The 21,759-nt window shown below is 43.5% G+C and overlaps 1 protein-coding gene across 2 annotated transcripts in view; it reads right to left on the reverse strand.

Annotated features, from left to right (window-relative positions):
- Positions 1 to 21,759, reverse strand: part of LOC144937218 (mitogen-activated protein kinase kinase kinase 9-like) — a 69,551-nt gene that overhangs the window by 38,406 nt on the left and 9,386 nt on the right. The window contains exons 2-4 of one of the 2 annotated variants that reach the window (XM_078864578.1): positions 16,373 to 16,576; positions 9,064 to 9,228; positions 8,084 to 8,267 (exon numbers count right to left, since the gene is read on the reverse strand). In XM_078864578.1, coding sequence (XP_078720704.1) covers positions 8,084 to 8,267; positions 9,064 to 9,228; positions 16,373 to 16,576 — 553 coding nt within the window. Of the gene's footprint in view, positions 1 to 8,083; positions 8,269 to 9,063; positions 9,229 to 16,372; positions 16,577 to 21,759 lie in introns of those variants that run through there. The other variant, XM_078864577.1, reaches the window with a different exon arrangement.

Here is a 21,759-nt window from a genome sequence, read left to right on the forward strand (position 1 = left end):
GTCGTTGAGCAAGCATTCGTATTTTCCAAATACAATATTTCACATTCAACTTTATTTTGTTTAATCAGGTGAGAACTCGAAAGAGTAGGAATAGCCTCATTTGCAAGAGCAGCAACCTGGGTATTGACCACAAACCTGGCACTCAAAGCCCCTCCCTTGCAAATAGTGTCAAAGGCACTTGTGCATCCACAAGTCAGCAGTGTCTGATGCACACGACACAATGTTTATTTGACAGTTCCAGCGACACTTTATTAATGGGACAAGACCTCAAAACACAAACCCTCTCTTTCACATCCATCATGGATCTTCAATCATGTTTTCCGGCATGCCACATTATAAAATTAGCGTGTTCTGGTAAATCATATTACGTAATATGTCACGTGTACAGATGTTACGATGTTACACTGTCATGATGTCTTAAAGACTATACATGTTACCACAAATGTGTACCTCGTTTCCATATCTTTCCTCTCTGCCTTCTTAATCTTGCTTTTATCTCACCAACATGTATCTATTTATCTCTCGGTGAGCCATATCTATCAGCATGCCACTCCAAGAGCATTGGTGGGGCATACATCATGTTACATGATGCCTTCTCAGCTTTGCAATGTAAACGCACCAGTCAGAAAAGTGAGCAGTTTGAGACTTAACTAAGCTGATCAACACAAAGATAATCCACAAATAACACTGCAGCAGGGAAGATTGATCAATGAATCCATCCCACACGCATTCTTAATGTCATTATCATTACTGAAGTTTATTGAGTATTGCACACATGCTGAAAGGTGGAGTACAAATGAGTATATCCACATGGGTCTTGCTGTACATTTGTGGCCTTTCATCTTTGAATAAACTAAACTATTTTTTATCTTACCAGGTAAGGCCCACTGAGCTATATAGCTCTTTTTTTAGAAGCTACCTGGTCAAAAATGATAGATCAACAAAGTAGCTTATCATGTGCAAATGTATAGCAGCCAAATACTATAAACGCATGTTTAAAAATGTGGAGGGAAAAACCGCAGGACCCGGATAAAAATCTACACAACCACGGAGAGAGAGACAAACAAATTCCAAGTATACAGATGTCAGGCTCGGGATCGAACCCACAACCTCTGGTATACCAGGCGAGGTAGTTAACATCTCGCCACCATGCTTGCTAGCCGATCCACTTGCCTGCCCGTCTGGTTGCCTCCTTGTCTTGTTGCCTGCCTACATCTTTGCCGTCATGTCCCCGTCCGCCTGTCCGCCCGCCTGCCACGCTGTTGAGTCATGTATTGCTGTTCATCTTAAATACAGTCCACACTTGGGTGATAAGTGATGGCCACTACACTTAGTGATGGCATTCTTGGATCATCCACAAGTCACTTCATTGCTCCCAGTTGTAAAATTGTAGAGAGCTCTTCTGGCAAAAAGCAATTGCACAGACATGGGTATTGCGCAACGAATCCTGCCCGCCATCTGTCAAGTTCCGACTGCAATCTCTGAAGGTTTTTCCTATGACAAGTCATGTCTGTATACTGATTAATTAGTTCTGATTAAAGGAGGGATTAATGTGAGGGGGGTATGGTCATGCGCATTTTATAACAAAAATACACGAGTACTGCAGAACTTAACACAGGGTCCCAGGACGCCAGTGCCAAAATGTTCTGTAAAACATCTTGCGATTGCATTCAGGTGGCATACAAATTGTATTTTAGTCAGCGGGGAAATTACTGCAACTGAAATCATTATAAATGTACCTGATCTGGTCAGATCTCAGATGTGAATCAGGGTAGAGAGCCTGCTTTAGGTGTTTTCGACAAAGAGAAACAATGTGGCCTAGAGATGGCAGCACTGTCACCGCTTGTATGCAAAGTGCATTGTTTCATCCCCACAATCCAAACACTCACTCATGGAATTGACCAAACATCTCAATGCAAGTCTGTCCTGAAAAAAAAGAGAGTTGAGATGCAACAAGGTTCTCCTTGAGAAATACCTTTAATTACCACGTTGAGTAAGTGCAAGATGAGACCATAATCACAGCAACCGGGTTAGTAATGGGATGGCACGCGATTATGCCCACGTGCTTGCTGTTGCAGTGCACTTCAGCACTGACAAAGAGTCCGCATGAGCGATATCTATGCTGGGGGATGCAATGCGTGACATCTAAGTGAGCAACCAGTCCCCCCATGAGCGGCACATCACCCAGGTGCGTCACGGCCTTTAAAAACATCAGCGAGACACACCGAGACACCTTGACCTATACCCTGCTCCCCCCCCTCTCCCTCTTGGGGCTCGAGCACGACACCACCAGGGACCCATCACTCCCGCACCAGATAAAGTGCTTGCTGCGGAAAACGTACGCATCGCTGCACCCCTCGGCTCCCTTCCCCCCACCCTCACTATCGCCAACACCGCCGCCGCCACCACCGCCACCAACCATGCTCAAACGCTGCTTCAGCAATAACACGGCGTAAATTCGTGCCATTCAGGGGCGAGTGTCGCCAACGCCGCCGTCTATGCCGCGGCTCTCTCGGGGCGACGCCTCCCTTTCACGAAGTCGACTTGAGCGCTGGCATGTGCCGCTCATCTCCGGGAGTGCGCCCGAGCACTAATGCTGTGCACTTGGCAGAGCCGCACGCCACTAAATCAGGCCGGCAGGGCTGCTGGGGCTGGATGGGATAAGTCAACACACTAGCGCTATTGATTCCCTCCAGGGGCACGTAAAACTTACGTGCCTGCCTCGGTTACAGTTTGCCAATAGTGATCAGCATCACGTGCGCCACAGCACAATTTTAATTGTAAATTTGATTGCTGTTCCAGGTTTATATTTCTTTATTATTATTTTCATCGCAGCCCATGCATGTATACAAGTTCTTTGGAGGTATGGAAAATGGTGCAGACCGTGTGAATAATCCAAGCACACTGGGCTGCACGAAACCAAATGGGTTTGCGAACACGTGTGCGGATAGTCCCTAATATGCACGAGGTTTTCTTCCACCGGAAATCCATTCCCTTAATAAGGAACTAGCCAAACTTCCCAATGCAAACCCCTCCTGAATAAGTGTTCAGCAAAAACGTGCTTTAATAAATTACATTGTTATTATTCAAATCTGTACCGTATTTTCCCGCATATAGCCCGCATATGCATATAACCCGCAGATGCATATACCCCGCAAAAATAGCGTTTTGTGTAAAACAAATTTCAGATAGCCTGCACCTCCATATACCCCGCATACATTCAAATCTTTAACGTCGTTACCGCAGCTTAATCCCATCATATTAATACAAAGTTTACATTTGTAATACATTCCACTATCAATTGTTAACATTAAAATCAGAACGTGCACAAAGAAAACAAACTAACCGGAAACTTAAAGCAGTAAATAAGTAACAAAAGTAAATATCCAATAAATAAGAAACACATAACTGGTGGATAAGTAAGCAAGCGTACCGTTTGGCTTACCAGCATTCGACCTCATCATATTACAGCTACTGGACCGGTAGTTACCCCTGTACAGTTTTAGCACTGGTAGATTGCGCACTGCGCAGACAATCGTGGCACTACGGTAACGCCATTGCCTCCTGGCAACAAAGCCATTGGAAGTTTGAAACAAAGCTCGTGGTCGCAATTGTATAGTGCTCAGCCAATAGCAGTGGCCTCAGGGACTCAGCAATTATGATTCCGCGTCTACCAGACGCTTGTTAAGGCCCTTCTCATTGTGCAATTCATCACCTCAGCTGAAACTTTCGCACCCCCCTACAGCCACTGAAAGTATTACGGTAAACAAAGTGCGCCCACTTCAAACAATGTCATTTCATTGTACAAACAATTCGAATCATTTAAAACGTGATAACATGCGCAATTTTAGTGCGAGTGGTTTATTCAGCAGTGCTTTAGTCAAAGGTAAGTGTTGCATAGTGGATAGGCCTACCATGACAAAAATCAAGACGCAAACATTTGTAAAAACCACATGGCCATTTGTGCATTATGCAAAAACCCTCAGCAAATCCTAAAGTGCATTGTCATCCTCATCTGAGATCTCCATTAATGTTTATGCAGCTCAACAGGAAACATTTACGGCTTTTGCATATGCACAAATGGCTGTGTGCTGTTTACGTATTTTAGCGTCTTGATTGACACCTATTATTTTTTATTCTTGCTAATATTACCACTGGCAAAGATACCATTCAGTTAAATTTTAAGTGGTACAAATGAACTCCGCAATGTCTATGAAAACATAAAAGCATAAAATACAAGGGTATCAAGTATTACATACAGAATTCGTAGCCCTATATTGGCTGAGGCATTTTGGCCATATGCTTTTGATATTATAGTAATCAATTCATTATAATGAACTACAGTGCAAATACGGAACACACACTGTCTGCATGGAATGTACACCTTTGGCTAAGTGCAGAGTAATCATTTTATACACACATCTCTTCTGCACACAAACTTCACAAGGCCTCATTATACCAGCCTAGGTGTTCCGATGTGATCTGGTTTGTGAAACAAGGGCCTACACACATTAAAAGGAAAAAAACAAATTCTCCCAAACAACCTTTCCGAATGTAACTGCTTGAGATGGTAAATAGTTATAGTGAAGCTTGGGCCCCAACTGAAGGAGTCAAGGTGGCCTGGGAACAGAGAGTGTACCCTGCATGTTTCAAACACACTTTTTGCGATAAAATCGACACGGATGCCAAAGCTGACTGTGGATAAGGCCACCTTTCCAAACGCATCGGCAAGTGTGAAAGCAGGAATATAATGAGCGTGGGCGTATGTTCTGAGCAACAGCAGAATAGCGATTAGCGCTACACTCCGTAGAAAGTAAACAGACCGAGGCTAGATTCCTCGGCATACAAACTAATAACTGCAATCTAAACCACCTTGGACTGAGGCTTTGCTTCGGTTTACACAGCCTAAACCGTGTGCCAAAAACAATAACAGGATGTCAAAGGTGACTAGGGAGGACATGCTGCTGGTTACAATGCCACGTCACATGTGCCAAACAGGCCTTAATAGGTGCTCACCAACAAACTACTTGCCTCAGCTGCCAGCTTAGGCTAAAAACGGGCCTTCATTGTATTTGTGTGTGCAGTGAAAATCACAGGGGCTCTGTTTGCATAAGAGAATTGCCGTGTGTTTGCACGAGCTGTTTGCCCATTCGTTCCTTCTGCCAAGACTCTGCACATCAGAGTACAACTGAGATAGGTTTTTTCCTCTCTTTTCCTTATTCGCATGTGGTTTCTCCTGCACCACACCTACTTAGCATTCCCAAAAGAGCAAACAGGGGCAAGAGGCCAGGGTAACTCTTTTTCCCTACATTTATGAATCAAAGTCAGGAAGGCCAGTCGAGTAAGCATTTGCAACACGGCAGCGCTCCCGAAAACTATTTCAGAAGATAACATGTAAATATAGCAATGTATCCATAAGGTTTTTTTGGGGGGTTAGATCGCGTAAATATAAATGTGTCGCTAAACCCGCCACCACGGGACACAGCCAATTAGCAAGGTTCCTCACGTAAACTAAACATGCCAAATCGCTATTACTTCAGCATAGCAATGCACTTCACAGGTCTAAATTCAATCAATTACATTTCGTTTCAAGGCACACGTTTGTCAGTGACAAACAGTAAATAATAATGATAATGATGAACTGGGTTACCGTCCAGCGTTTGTACAAAACCCCACCCCTTTCCATTTCACATCACTGTCACTGGCGACTGCTGCCTTAAGCCCCCGGGACTTTCGCAAGGATAAGCCTGCTTATTACGTGACATTTTCTACATGCCATCGCAAGATTTAGACTTGCATGCTTATTCACCCCCACCCCCCTACGGACCATTCCCAAAATGTGCTGGTGGAGCATTGTTGGTGCAGCTCATTAACTATAGCCATGAGTACAGATATGAGATAAAAATGTGTGTATTGAGTCTTCTTCTATTCGTGTGTGTGGCCAATTAAGAGCAACGATTATAAATTCAGTTTTAAGTTAATTAGTCATTCAATTGCTTTGCCTTGAGAGTTGGTGCATCACAGACATACCAACCGCTTTCAAATTTATATTTGGGGCTGTACGAAGTTGCATGGTCCATTGTTTGGGAGTTGTCTTCCACCACAACCTTGCTTCCACTGTGAACTCAACCTCGTTATAAACAGCATAGCCATTCGGTGTCCCACGCTGCTCCGAGTAAGAGTGACCAATTGTGTGCCAGTGTTTGGAACACAGCCAACTTTTAATAAATGCTTGCAAAGGTCTGATGCTTCACTGCTACACCACGCTATGGGGTTACTTTGGGCCAAACTGCCACAAGGCAATAATCAGCACATCACACACAGCAGTGTTTCTTAACTCCAGTCCTCACCATCCATGCCCGCCTTTTCGCAATTGCCAATCATTTTCTATTCATATGCAAAGTAATTCATAGCACACCGCATGTACGTGATGGATGGTATCCATGGAATGTTGCACACCTTGGGGTTCACCGGTTGATACATACTGATATATATAGTAATATACGCTACGGGCAAACCCTGCGATTACTGATGCATGGGAGGGTCTACCCAAGTGTTTACGAGTACGGTCAATTATAACGAAAAGGCATTAAGCTATAAATGCGGAATTAAATGACCGCATGAAGAACTTTTATGAAACATACTCTTTGGTTCTTTCAGTAAAGTCACGTAGGTGAAAATAAAAATGAGAATAAAAAGAAAATATAGAAATAACTAAATAAAATCACGACGTTTCGGAAGCAACACAAGCTTCCGTCATCAGGTGGGACAACCACAGCAAAAAACAAAATTACTGCTGTGATTGTCCCACCTGATGACGGAGCTTGTGTTGCTTCCGAAACGTCGTGATTTAATTTAGTTATTTCAATTTTTTTTCTTATTCTTATTTTTCACCTACGTGACTTTACCGAAAGAACCAAAGAGTATGGATCCTTGCAGTCACGAAAACTTCAAATCTAGAATTTTATGAAACAATTATTTAAATTCCCCATATGAAGCCCTTTACAAATGAAGGGGTCACAAGTCAGGGGCTAAGAATATGCGAACTGCACGCTACGCTAACGAACAGTTTCTGGTATTTGAGCACAACAACCGCAGTTTATATTTAATAATAACAAGACAATACTTTCATCACCAGTGGGATTGAGAGCCATGGATCACTGCCTAAGCAGGATAATTAGTGGGGGCAATGAAAACATTCAAAACTCAATTTTAAAAAGGCGACCTAAAAATTAACTGCTCACGGGCAAATTTTGAGCCAGCCAGTTTGACTGGCTTGTTGTAAAGATTGTATGCATTTCAAGATTCCTACAATAGTTCATTACAAATTAGCATGCGGTTGAAACACATTCAAGCAGCTGTTACAACAAAATCAATTCAATAAAGAAAGTCAATGACCCTTGCCAAGAACCATTGCGGAAGCAATCTGCGTACAGAGTGAGAAGAGTACTATTCCATAAATACATAATGTGACGCATTAAAACGAGAGGTCAACAACGTGGTCAACACTAAGAGCGTCCCAGGACACAGTGGCACACGCCGTGCACGCACAGCCAAACGCTCAGGGTAAAAGCCCTCCTTCACATAGACACAACCTGGTCACGCGACAAATGCGTGGATTACACTCACACTTAAATAAACTTACCATGCCAAATAAATATACGAGAGAGAGACAGGCCACCGACCGGCCCAGTAAAGGCCATTGCATGCCGGGGCAACCAAGCATTGGCGGATTGGCGGTCACGGTTGGCTGCCGTGACACTTTTAAAGACCGGCTGGTCCCAAGGCATCTGCGTTTAAAGAAAAGAAAATCCCCAAAAAGGCTGAATAAAGTTACCAACAAAAAAAAGAAAGCTCGATTTGCCTTCATGGGACCTGCAGTCGCTCGCTTCCTCGCTCTCTCGCTCAGAAAGTCGCACGCCTAACGAATCCATATGCGCACTGCGTGGACACCTTACACAGTGAACGCAGAGGAAACACAAAGGTGGTGGGGTGGGGGGGGGTGCCTTGGTTTGGGTCGGGAACTTTACATAGCAGAAGACTGCTTGCTACCCGCCATGCCTGCCCGAGCACAAACACTCACTGTTGCTGGACTTGAGGTCGCGGTGGATGATGGAAACAATGGCCTCGTCGTGCAGGTAGAGCATGCCGCGAGCGATCTGCACCGCCCAGTCGACGAGGATGTGCGGCGGGATGCGCCGCCCTGCCAGAGCACGGTTCAGCGGCCCGCCACGCGCGTACTCCATGATCAGGCATAGGTTGGGCTCCTGCGGGTCCCCACACAGAGTGCCACCAAACTATGTTAACTTTTCGATTTAAAGCTTTCGTGATTGCAGGGATTCATCTTCTTGGTTCTTTCGGTAAAGTCACGTAGAATGGAAATAATAAAATAATAAAAATAAAACATACTTTAATATTTTATTATGTTTCATTTTCATTATTTTATTGTTTCCATTCTACGTGACTTCACCGAAAGAACCAAGAAGATATGTTAACTTTTGTTTTATTATTTAAAGGAAGTAGAGTAAAACATGAGCTTATGAGTTAAATTAGGTACAGGTGAAGACAGAGATAGGTACGGGGCCTTCATTGAACAAATATTGTTTGATAATGGTCATGATGGTGGCAATGATGATGGTGGTGGCGATGATGATGCTAATGATGAGGGTGGTAGTGGTTGTGATGATGGTGATATTAATAATGGCAACGATAATGACAGTGCGATGATGATGACTTTGGTTGATAGTTGTGGATGTGATGAAGACGATGAGGTGATGACAATCATGATGATGGCAAAGACAGTGATGTTTTTACATGATGGCGGTGCTGACGATGATAATGTAATGATAACGACGCCAACGCTATTGGTAGTGAGGGTGGTGGTGATGACAATGATTGGCAGTTAGTACGGTTGGCTACGTACAGTGCAAAATAAGTTCAACAGTTCAACATACATACATAAAATTAACTTGATTATGACACTGTGACAACAATGACGATGATGATAATGCTGCAAGTTTGTAGTGACGGTGGTGGCAAGGCTACGGCAGGGACAGGACATGCCTGCAGGCAGACACCGCGCAGCGCGATGATGTTGTCATGCCGCAGCATGGAGAAGAGTTTTGCCTCCTGCCGCACGCTCTCGGCCGTGGCGCTGATTTCCTCGTCGGGGTCTTGCCGCGCTGCCTTCACTGCCACCTCCTCCTCCTGCCAGAGGCCTCGGTAAACCTGGCACAGGGGGAATCGCATGTAATGTCAGGAGACGCTGCCCAATTCTCAAGCTGCCCGCTCAAGACTACTGGAAATATCTGGCTGGCTTAGATCAACGGTTCCCAAACTGTCTCTGGGCCCGCCGACCATTGACAAGTGCTCGAAAATATTTTGTGGACAACCATGGGGTAGAAAATATGGTATTTTGTGATAATTGCAAACAGTTTTGTGGACCACTTCCCATAGCCTTGCAAACCACCAGTGGTCAGCAGACCCCAGGTTGAGAATTATTAGCTTAGCTGATATTAATTGACCATACTTTAACATGCTGCTCAGTGCGGTTGGTAAAAGCCGAGAGAATATCGGTGTGGGAGCATGGTAGTACCATACAAACATGTACTTTGCTGAACAAGGCCTCTGCTGCCCAGCACACAATCCTATAGCTTGTAATATCTGTTTTGCATGGTGGTCACCAATCTAAAAAACCTTGCTTAGCTTCCAAGATCTGCTGATATTGAACACATTCCAGGTGATTTGGTCACAGGCATAATATATATGTAAACAAAATGACATAATTCACATTTAAGTAATTAAGCACAAAAAGTGCAAACAAAACATCTTAAATAAGAAAACATTCGAATAACATTATGTGATTTCCTATTGCTCACACAGACAACGGGATAGCAGTTCTGTCGACTGCTGCTCCGGGGAGCAGAGACAAAACTTTGATCTTCCCATGGTAGGGGCCAGTATTCCTGGGAACCACGATTGTTTACTTTTCACGTAAAAATAATCATTTTACTCGAACCCAGAAGGATAACGTGCCTACCCCTAATGTGGCTTTAACTGATAAACTTCGTCCTGTAAAAGTGCAAAGTTGCAGGAATTAATATTTGTATATGCTTGGCACCCAATGATTTATCAACTCAACAAAGATTCTTACAATCACGATACATGCACTGCATCGTGCGTTCAAGTTTCAATTATTAACAATTTGCGCGAATTATATTCTGATGTTACGTTTAAGGGCTGAAGGACCGAACGAGACAGTGTGTGCACAACACGAGAGAGAGAAAGAGAATGAGAAACAATATCTAACGAGAAATTTAAAACAAAAAAAGTAATTGCCGACATGCGGGCACGCCCGTTAAACCGCGACCCGCACACACTGAACATTCCTGGCTGTTGTGGCAATAAAGCAAGGGAGGACGGGCCAGCTTACTCATTAAGATATTTCAGGGAAGGCTGGCAGCTCTAAAAATAGCATAATCACTTTACAGTACTGAGGGCGCCTCCTCCTCCTCTTTCAATGCGGGCGACAAAAGAAATGCCCAGAAGGAGCCCTTTTTCCAAAGGTCGTGCAAAACCATGTCCTGTACGGCACATCGTATACCCTCCCCGTCGGCTTCTGCGATCTTCCTCCCACGCGTATAACCTCATGCCTGCCCCTCTTTTTGGTCTCGGCTGCATTTGCCGACCACAGTGTATTAGTTAGGGTCATTACGAACGGCCCGTATTGCCTCTCGCGTGCACGCACACACGGCACAGTGAAAAGATTATCCGCTTTTGACGCATGCAGATGGGTTGTAAACCGAACTGCTTTGGAGTGCCACATCTAAGTCATTTTTTTTGCAAGCAGTCATTGAGGTAATCAAGAAATTCAGGTTGACTGTCAAAGGTCATCAAGAGTCAATTGCATAACAATAATTTAAATAATACAGATATTAATTGTTTACATGAGGCTTCAATGAAGTCAAGAGTGAGGCTCCTGCATTGGGATGTTTGACCAAATAAATTTACATTCATGTTTAGAACATGGGAGAAGATGCAACTCACAAGTTCTTCAACGGTTAGTTCAAGAACCCACACTTTCGAGGAGATAACACTGAAAGCTCCACATAGATAAATTCAAAACGCCATTGCTATATTTCCATTTCCTGGCCACCTCACAGCCCATGCGTACAACATCTGGCATATGCCCAGAAGTCTCCAATCCAAGTACTAACCCAGGCTGAAATCCCTACTTAGCTTCTGAGAGTCAAAGAGATCGAACACATGCGGGGCCATTTGGTCACTGCTAACCACCAGTGCATCCCTCCTCCTCCTTGCAGTCGTTGTGTGAAGGTGACACTAGACCTCCTAGGATCACGATTACATCGTCCCACACCATGTGGCTTTAGGGCTTTTCGTTGGCCGTCAATCTCAGGGTGCCACCCCATCATCTGCTTCAATAGCATGGCTTCCTAGTACAGTGGGTTCTGCTATGACGTGTTTTCACAACGAGAATTGGATATAACGCGATCGAGTGAAGAGAACTACGTTGCACGAGTAGGAATAAGCCGTTGTACGACTGCCTCGGGGCAGCATCACACAAGGCGGGATGCTGCTGGATGCTTCTAGATGCTACCCACGCGCTCCAGTCTTTGTTCAGCCTGCATACAAATCTCACGTGTTATCGTGGACTGTGCTTTACCCTATATTATATATTATTTCCTATATTATAACGTGGTGTTCTTCAGGAATGCAACAACCGCGTTCACGGAGAACAGGCTGTACTGCCATGTAAATGTTTGTGGTTTTGCTGTTAGTTTTTCGATGTGTTTTCGGGTTCTATCGCAATTGTTGTTCCGAATGAAAGTCTCCACGTGCCGGGCGTTTCGTCAGCAACATTTCCCTTCCAGCACATGGCAGCAAAATCACCTCCTGTAAAAGCTCCCGGCACGTGGAGCGAGATATCATACATCATGGCAACAGTCGCACTACTGCTGCTGTGTGTTGTGGCTCGTCTCTAATTTTCCATTCGTGAACACGTGCATGTTAAAGAAGTGCTGCAAATGAACGGTTCCAATGATGCAGAAATCAACAGGGCATTGAATGCCAAAACCAAATCAAGTAACACAAGCATTGAAACTGCCCAAGCAATTAAAACGATAATTGCAGGAGTAACTGATAAATTAGCCAGATTGTACCTGATGATGGTTGCTTGTGTTGCAATCGAAACGTCGTATTCTATTATTATTTTATTTAATCTCTTTCTACGTGACTTTACAGAAAGAACCAAAGAGTCGCCAGATGTTTGGAAAAACAAAACATCCGAGTCAGATTTGGCACGGTACATAAAATACAGAATTTAATATCTGGTACAAAAGATGCATTACCGAAACTGTCAACAGAAGGTGTGTGCAGGATTAACTGCACGTGTGGTAAATGTTATGTTCGGCAAACAGGACGAATGATCAACACGAGACGAAAAGAACAGAAATATAAAATTCTCCCAAATGCAACTGTCAGCAGTAGCAGAACACACGTGCCAACAAGGACACTCAATTGATTTTGATAATGTTGAAGTTTTGTGCAAAACAAGCTACTACTGGCCAAGACTAATTAGAGAATCTATCGAAATTGAAAGAAATCAAAATAACTTTAACGTTCGGATAGCTACCGCCTTAGAGTTGCGTGGAAGCGAATCATAAAATAATACATTATTTAAATGCTGCCTACAAAGGGCAGCGTACTTTAATTGGGATTACCATTGGTAGGGCTATTTTAATAAACACAATAGACAGGAAGGACAAGTTCAAAGGGCTCGCAAAATGCACATGCATAATGTACGTTGCCTCAGTAATCCCCCCCCCCCCCACATTGTGCAAGAGCGCAGAAGGGTGGTTAACACATCTCAAACTCTAAATAAGGAACGAAACAGTAAGACTTCTCCACTAATCTGGCTGTCGCCTGATGAAGCTAGTTGCAATTACTGGAGAAACGTCGTACTCAGTTTGTAAATGTTGTGGCTTGGCTCTCCAACACACCGGTTTGCTGTACTAGTGACGAATTAGCATGTTCTGTTTATGTGACAACCCTTACTAGTTGGCTGTGTCGGGTGGTGGCGGGTTTTAACGACACATTTATATATTTACGCGATCGAACCCAAAAACCTCTATTATGGATGATATTGGTCACCAAAGCCTACGTGTTAAACTCATTAAGTGAGCATTTTGCACTTAAATCCAAAGCACCAGTTGGAACTGTGGTGTGCACTGTGTGGCAGTATGTGCTGAAAAACAACAGATTGGAAAGCGTCAAAATGGGTAGAGAGCGTCCGTAGTCCTGCCGTAACAAGTGAGTGATTACGGAAAAGTATTCAGAAGTAAATAATGCCACATCTCTACAGGGAGGTGCGCACGATGGGTGCTGTAACTCTTGGGCTCAGCCTCACTGCAGTGACAAGACTTGGTAGTCACTTTTCATCATATCCCCGCTAACAAATGCTTTTTTCACCCGGCAGCTGTGATGAGTTTTGGCGAATGGTAATCAATGCCAGCGGAATACACAGCGGCATTGAATTACAAGGTTACTCAGCAGAGAAGTCACCGTTCAAATCGACGTCACCATTGTCAAGTGCTGTCCTGTGGCAGTTTGACCCAAAGATATCACCGAAATATAAGCTTGGCGCCTTCTTTTTAAAGCAGGCTCAGTGAAAGATAGAACCGAGGCAAAGGATGATTCACCCTCCCTATGATTCTTCAAAGTGAAGTTCTATTAATTTCTCTCTCATTTGTAGTCTGCCTTGTGCGTTTGTTCTTCATTGCTCACTACATACTTGCCAAACACATGTATGAAATATGCAAAAATCCCCAACAGAATCCTCCCACGCAGTTATGTGCACAGATTGTGAATGTGCATATTGATTTTAACTGATCAATCCACGAATCATCACCAGCTTATAAGTTACACCTGTTCGAATTGCACCTCCGATGAGCACGGTTGGCTACGTACGGTGCGAAATAAGTTCAAAATAGATACATACAAACGTCCTTCGATTCAGGCGTACGGCTGCAATAAAGTGCCTGACACTGGCAAAAAAAAAGTTCTATTGTTTTTTTACCCGAACAAATGTTGCACGTTACATATGAGGGCCAATTCAAAACAAGTACAATTTTGGGTTAACCGTCACTGGCTCGAGACATGAGTTATATTGATGGAGCCGTGACAGGGAGTGCCATTTTCAGGAGAGACATGTGTACCTTCGGCAATGCCTATACAGATAGTCCCCGAGTTACGATGGTCCGACTTACGATATTTCGATCTTACGATGGCGATAGCGATACGACAAAATTGTAAAATATTTTACATTTCGCGCGGCAGGCAAACGCAGCAGCGTACGAGGTACGATACTGTACGTTGGGACGCTGCCGGGATGTACGCATCTCCCGCCTTGTGTGATGCCTCACTCTCACCAGCAGTCGACGGAGTTAAGTTGTCTCGGTGTTAGCAATACAGTATTGTAATTAATAAGTACATACAGTATATAGTTTATACAGTACGGTACTGTAAATTGCTCTGTTTTGCTAAATTATCACCATTCTTTAAGACTCCTGGGTAGGCTAGGCCATCTTCAACTTACGATATTTTTGACTTACGATGGGGTCGTCGTAACGCATCTCCATCATAAGTAGAGGACTACCTGTATTATAAATGTAAACAATTATCCATAAAGAACTCTTTAAAAAGATAACTGTTTTAGATGAAGATATATTCACCTCCAATCTTACTGTCTCATTTTAATTAGATCTCGTTTATTGAATCACGTCTGTAGAGCACCATTAACTTCATTAGCCTAAATGTAACATAGAGAATAGATGGCATATAATCTGCATATCGCGTTAATTACACATCCAAACTCTCACAATTTGATACATGTAATATAAACATAAGTATCATCGTTAATCAATCCATCATTACACAATTGATGCCTATGAAACTACAACTATTCAGCACTCCCTTGAAAAAGTATAATCACTCTCACCGAGCTTTCGCCAGGTTAAAGCAGGGACCCACAACCTCTAATGGGCTGAGTTCTACTCGTGTACGCTAAGGTTGAGGACTCTAAAACTAAGCTAAACTATTTTTATTTTATCAGGTAAGGCCCACGGAGTTACATAGCTCTTTTTCAGAAGCAACCTGACCACAAATGATAGCCCAATAAAGTCGCTTATCATGTGGAAATTAATAGCAGGCAAATATTCTAAACGGACGTTGTTTCTAAATGTTAAGGGGAAAACTGGAGGACCCGGAGAAAAATCCACACGACCACCGTGAGAACATGGAAACCCCAAATATTCAAACGTCAGGGTCAGAATCAAACCCACGAATCCCGACATACCAGACAAGGGAGTTAAAATCTCGCCACCATGACTCCTTGTCCAAGTCCCCTTGAGACTCCCCAGTAAAGCCCGTCACAGCAAACAGTGCGGTATGAAAACATGCCCATAGCACTGTGATTTAGGAACAGAGTTGGTGGATGACTAATTGATCATTTATATGGGCACGGAGGAGTCTGCAGACAGCAGTGCATCAAAAGCAGGTTACTCGTCTAACTAGAAAGAGTTTGAACATTCTTCTTTCATATCAGTCTTTCATATCAGTCAAAAGTCCCCATCAGGACCCTCCTGAAAATAACCTTGAGATTCAGTGACACTCTTCGGCCAAACATCCAAGAGTAACTTAATAGTTATTGATGGTTGTGTCTTCCTTTCAGGTGTTTGATGCGACAAGCAACCGATGGAAATCCTCCTCCTCCATGCTTTAATGTATCAGTGCCACTTTGCAGACCCCTCCAAATAACACCTGCAGACTCCTGATTGAGCAGCCGAAAAGCTCCAATTTTTCCGTGCATCTAATTTAAGGCAAAACCATTGCCAACGTCACCATTACCAACACTGGAGAAAAGTGCCAAAAACTAAATTTTTGGTCATTTGGTCAAGATTACAATCTGACCCAGTGAGTACAATTGTGGTGCAGAGGAGCAGATGCCGTGCAGAAATGAGGAACACGAACTGGTTTCCAGCGATCACAAGGCTGGATCGGGTAAAAAAACGAAGATGTGAGCAAGAAGATAAGAGCGGTGGTAACCATTGCGGACAGGCTGAAAGCAAAAGGAAAACAGCGCCGCGGAAAAAAGGTGATGAAAGTGGAAACATCAATGGAGAGGCAGGCCGAGAGGTGGTTTGTAGTGGTCAACCAGGTTGTGAAGGACTCAAGTGTACATGGAAATGGGCCAGGACAGGAGTTAGTGGATAAAGGCTGACCAAACCCAACACGGGTGAAAGAAGAAATACGTCAGAATGAAGGCGTAGTGTGGATACAGGAGGAAGGGAGGCACCTTCCCAAATCCGCCAACGCCAATGATCTCCTCAAGGAGGAGCTGCGTGAAGGGAATCTCCACGGGGGGCACGTAGTCGCAGGGCTTCGTCCTCTGCAGCCTGTTGAAGCTGGGCTTCCGTGTGACGTAGTTGCTGGGGAAGATGCCAACTCGATCCTCGATCTTTCCCGTCCACCAGCCCTCGTCGCCCGACACCTTCGCATCCTGAAAGCGGCACAAGGCATGGCGTGCGTTTACGTTCAGTGCTTTTCATTTTAAATTTTGCACGAAACAATGTGTTTGTTTGTTTGTTTATTTTACGCAAAACAATTTGGTTTAATATAGCTCCTAAATGCAAGCACATTTCATGACATTGTACAGGACGACAGCAAGTATGTATGTTTTAATATAGAAAAAGAGTAATTCAGCCACAGCCAGAGGAAAAAGTGAGAGTCTTCACCCTGGAGTTAAACAAGGGCAGGGAGTTCAACAGGTAGGGGAAGGGACCTCCAGACTATGGGGACAGCAGGGGAACGAGCAACATTTATAAGAGTATCAAATAAGCAACTTTGACGTTTAGAATATAACTTTTAAAGAAAGCGCAGTGCACGGTAAAACCTCGTCGATTCAAACGGCAACTATTTGGAAATATTTCGAATCACACATTTTACGTTGGAATTTGGTAAAAGCTAGTTGTGTGCAGAAATATGAAAGCATAATCATGGGGGTGGCAATGGCCCAGTGGTTACCACCATTTGCCATGATCCCAACAACCAGAGTCTAAACTAGTCTTGGGGTCCTCTCTCCTTCACCAGCTTGCAATGACCCGCATGGTAAAGTATGGTCAACAAATCAAAATAATTGACATGTTGCTGGAAGGTCATCATCCCCTTAAAGATTGCCAAAGGGCTGTCATTATAATTATCATATCTAAAAAACAAGCTGCATCAGAAAATCGTGTCCATGTATTATGATTTTTTTGGGGTTACATAAAGGTACACACATTGTTAGTGGATAATTAGTCATGAATCAGTCATCAATTTGTTATTCCTTAATCATGTGTCCATATGGCTGTGTGACATACATTCAACAACGTTACGCAATGATACATTCTCAGAAAAAGCTCGTCAACCTCGTATTTGCTCATGCCAACCCCCCCCCTCTTAATTGATTAACGAATCAGAAAAAAACCGGTTTGTGACGAGTGGGACACACACAGCATAGGCCAGGGGTCGGCAACCAAAATAACAAGAAGAGCCATTTCTTTCCAATTCGGTACAAAATTCAGTATTTCAAGAGCCGCAATGCATCTGAGTACATACTGTACATACGTACATATCGTCAAGAAGCAGCCCGTAAAGAGCCGCATGCGGCTCCGGAGCCGTAGGTTGCCGACCCCTGGCATAGGCGGACGGTGGGTTTCAGAGACAGCCGTTTCAGTGGCACTCCAGACGTGAGTGATCAATTGGGCCAGATAGTGGAATACTACAATACCTTAACCCTCTCCCGTTCCAATGACGTAAGCGTACGTCATCAGTTTTTTTTCCGATTCCGTTTGGATTACATACGTTTAGGTCATCGCAATCAAATGGGAATCGTACGGAATTCCGAACGGAAGCGGAAGTGAAAGGCCATGGGGCAGGGCGTATGGCACAGTTTGGTGGTACCTATCGTAGAGTGCGATAGTGTCACGATAGTTCTCTGCGGTGAGCACAACAGAATGTCTTCAAAAACAGCAGCACTATGCCTCTAAATAGGATGAATACCAAACCACTTGAGCGTTCCGAGATTGAGCGGTGAACGGGACACACCCTGAAACTTGCAGAAGTCTCGGAATGGGAAAGGGTTCAGACGGAATCTTTGTAGGTCATGTCAACTGTGCATAAGGAACTGATGCTGAGGTGGCATCATCAGTATTGGCAGCGATAACCTGATAACCTAAGGACTTCATCTTAGCCTTGATACTCCAGTTGTGCTATCAGATGTCTGCAATCAGCAAGCGCATTGTCTTGCATTTGGAAATGGCACTGTATGATGGAAACACAAGACTACTTCAATGAAAGAGGTGCTCTGCGTAGTTGCCAAACAATGACAATTATTTTCACGATGCCGAAGATTTTCACCAAAATCATGACCTATGAGGATATGTTGGATATTATTTTAGGAAAATGTGTGAAAATTACATCCCCGATTGCACTGCTACCATTGGAAGACACCACTTTATTGCAGGACTCACTTCAACAACAGGCCTTTCAACATAATCGTCACCAGCAACGAAGTCACCACAACCTCGAAGGGTAATGTTATTTATCTGTCCAAATAAGCCCCATGGTCGCCAAACTCTCATTAAAAAGGAAGTTGAGGCCATTTCTTGTTGAATGAGTTTTTCACTTGTGAGAGGAAACAAGTCTACTCCAAAAAAAACAGTGACCACATCCAAAAATGTTCCACACAGATACGTTCATGAATCCACTTGCTGTAATGCAATCTCCTGGCCACCTGACAGCCTACCAGTTTAGGAGATTCACAACTCCGCGTGATTTATTAATCCTTGCCTCCAGAGCACTGCATCACAGATGTGCATCAGCAATTTTCGGTCCATGCCTTCGGTGGCACAACCATATCCACAATCAGACATCTGTGTTATTTAAACAACATCTCGCCACGGTGGCAAGATGTTCACAACCTTGCCTGGTATACAGGAGGTCGCGGGTTCGATCCCAAGCCTGACATCTGTATATTTGGAGTATGCATGTTCTGCCCGTGGTCGCGTGGATTTTTCTCCATGGAGGTTTTTCCTCCACATTTAGAAACATCCGTTTATAGAGTATTTGGCTGCTATAAATTTCCATGTGATAAGCCACTTCGTTGAGCTATCATTTGTGGCCAGGTCACTTCTGAAAAACAGCTATATAACTCGGTGGGCCTTACCTGGAAAAATATAAATAGTTTTAAATTATAAACAAAAGGGGAGCGGTGGCGCAGCGGTTAAAGTGCTGCGCTATAGACTTGGCGACTTGAGTTCCGATTCCCAGCTCGGTCTAAAACATTAGTGCAAGTGATATCTGAACTCATCCTACTTCTGCGCCCCTCCACTTCACCAACACGTGACGTATCAACAAATGAACCACGGACAAACATGTTTCGCCACAAGTGACAACAAAATGTCACACACAAACACACCCATTTGTTCTGGATTGAATTAACAAGGAGATCGTTAACGGTGCTGGGGACGAGGCAAGCATCGCTATGCAACTCAATGGCTACATTTTAGTGCCTCGTTTATATTGTTTGTAATTTTTCATCTCATTTACTCCACGAGCCAAAAATGTAAACAGTATATCATCTGCCTATAACTCGCATACATAGCAAATATTTGATTCTTCCATGCATGCTTTGCGAGCGATTATATTCATGATTATCGTTCATGGCAACGAGCAGCACGAAGTTTCGATATTGGTTGTGGACCGGAAGGGGGAACTTCGATGGGACATGCAGTCCCTTTGCAGATCAGATTAAAACAGGAGAAAAAACGCCGAAAGGTGAAAATGAAAACACACACACGAATCGCACATCTGACGAATGTCAAGAATGCACAACTGCAGTACAAAATGAGCACCACCAAACAAGCCCCCCCCCTGAAATAAAGGGGCAATAAAAGTTCCCAGCAAAAGTTTATATGCACTTGGCGTTTACTTGTAAATTATTTTAAAAAGTCCAAGTGCCCCCACGCACGGCACTGGGCGGTGTCCATCTCTGTAGCTGGCCCTGAGCCACGTGTGGGAATTTCACATTCTTATGGCAGGGCCAAGTCTTTTCCTACTGTTGACTTCACACAGCAAATAATAACGCAGCCTCGTCGGAACGCGTGTAAAATATACATCGATATATCTGGCCGAGTTGATTCTTACACTCTTGAATGGTACGCATTACAACAGATTATTTTCGGTGTGTATGTGATCTTTATTACCATTTTTTCGACGTGGCCACTGGAGTCACTCGAAGTGCTGCCAACACCACAATATAACAAAAAGCTATTTTTATTCAACTTACTTGTTTTTGATCTTTAACCCCCCCCCCCTCAATGTATTCCAATTGTGCTGTCGGCATCACGTCAAGAGGAGCAATTCCATTCGGAAACCTCGCACAACGGCAGCCCCCACGTGTCAGAATGGCTACAGAGGATATGTTTACACTACTCTTGAAAAATCACTCAAGTGGCCTTTTAATCCTTCACACACTCTGGTTTTAAATTGCTTGTCACACAACAGCAGATAGTTTCACATTCTCGGAGGGGAATTCAGCCAATTTTAATATAGGTTGGGTTTCTTGTATGCAGTCAATGGTGACCATCAACTCACTGCACTTGAAAACCCGGCTTAATCACAGAGAGCTGCTAGATTCAAACCCAAGATTTTAATAGGGACAGCTGCCAGAGCCAAATAAATTTTTGTCCATCAAATTGTGACCCCCAAATAGTGACAATTCATCAAAATGTGACGCGGGCGAATCACTGCGTGCCTAATCACCAGGCTGTGGTCATTTTACCGACCCCTATACGAACAATTACGCATAAAATAGCCTTGGCTAGGATGTGAATTCACGATTTGACATCCAGGAGTCTCGTTCTGCTACCTAAGGGAGGGTTGTGTGCCAACCATGTTTTGAATGCTGCATGCTATTAAAGACATGCGTTGTCCATATGCATGCTGTATTTGCGCTAAGTTAATGATGTATTTGCATTCAGTTCAGTTCACTGTATTTTGTTCATCAGAACATTGTATTTCGTCCAGAATTTTGAGAATTGGTTGAATTTAGACACGATGTAAATATAAATTATATTGTAAATAGGCCAAACATCACTCACTTATAGAGCCAAACAATGCAGTTGCAAGATCACAGGAAGATAAACGATGAAGAGATGTCAGGTATAGGGCTCCATGGTGTGCGTTGACATTTGGTTGCTGTCTATAATAAAATTCTAGATTTGAAGTTTTCGTGACTGCAAGAATCCATACTCTCTTGTTCTTTCGGTAAAGTCACATAGGTACAAAATTAAATAAAAATACGAGATAAAAATAGAAAAAATAAATTAAATCCCGACGTTTTGATTGCAACATAAGCAATCATCATCAGGTGTGAAAATCACAGCTAGAATTTTTTTTACTAAAGTGGGAGAAATGCCAGGGCTAAGGTGTTTTTATAAGTGTGGACGTCAGGGACTGGGACATGAGACTGTGGGGGGGGAGTGGGCGGGGCTAGAAATTTTCTAGCTGTGATTTTCACACCTGATGATTGCTTGTGTTGCAATCGAAACGTCGTGATTAAATGTGCTTTTATTTATTTATTCTTTTTTTCGAAAGAACCAAAGAGTATGTCTTTAGTAAAACTCAAAAATTAGAATACTC

This window comes from Lampetra fluviatilis, chromosome 18 (genome assembly GCF_964198595.1).
Source record: "Lampetra fluviatilis chromosome 18, kcLamFluv1.1, whole genome shotgun sequence".
In the NCBI taxonomy this organism is placed as follows: domain Eukaryota; kingdom Metazoa; phylum Chordata; class Hyperoartia; order Petromyzontiformes; family Petromyzontidae; genus Lampetra; species Lampetra fluviatilis.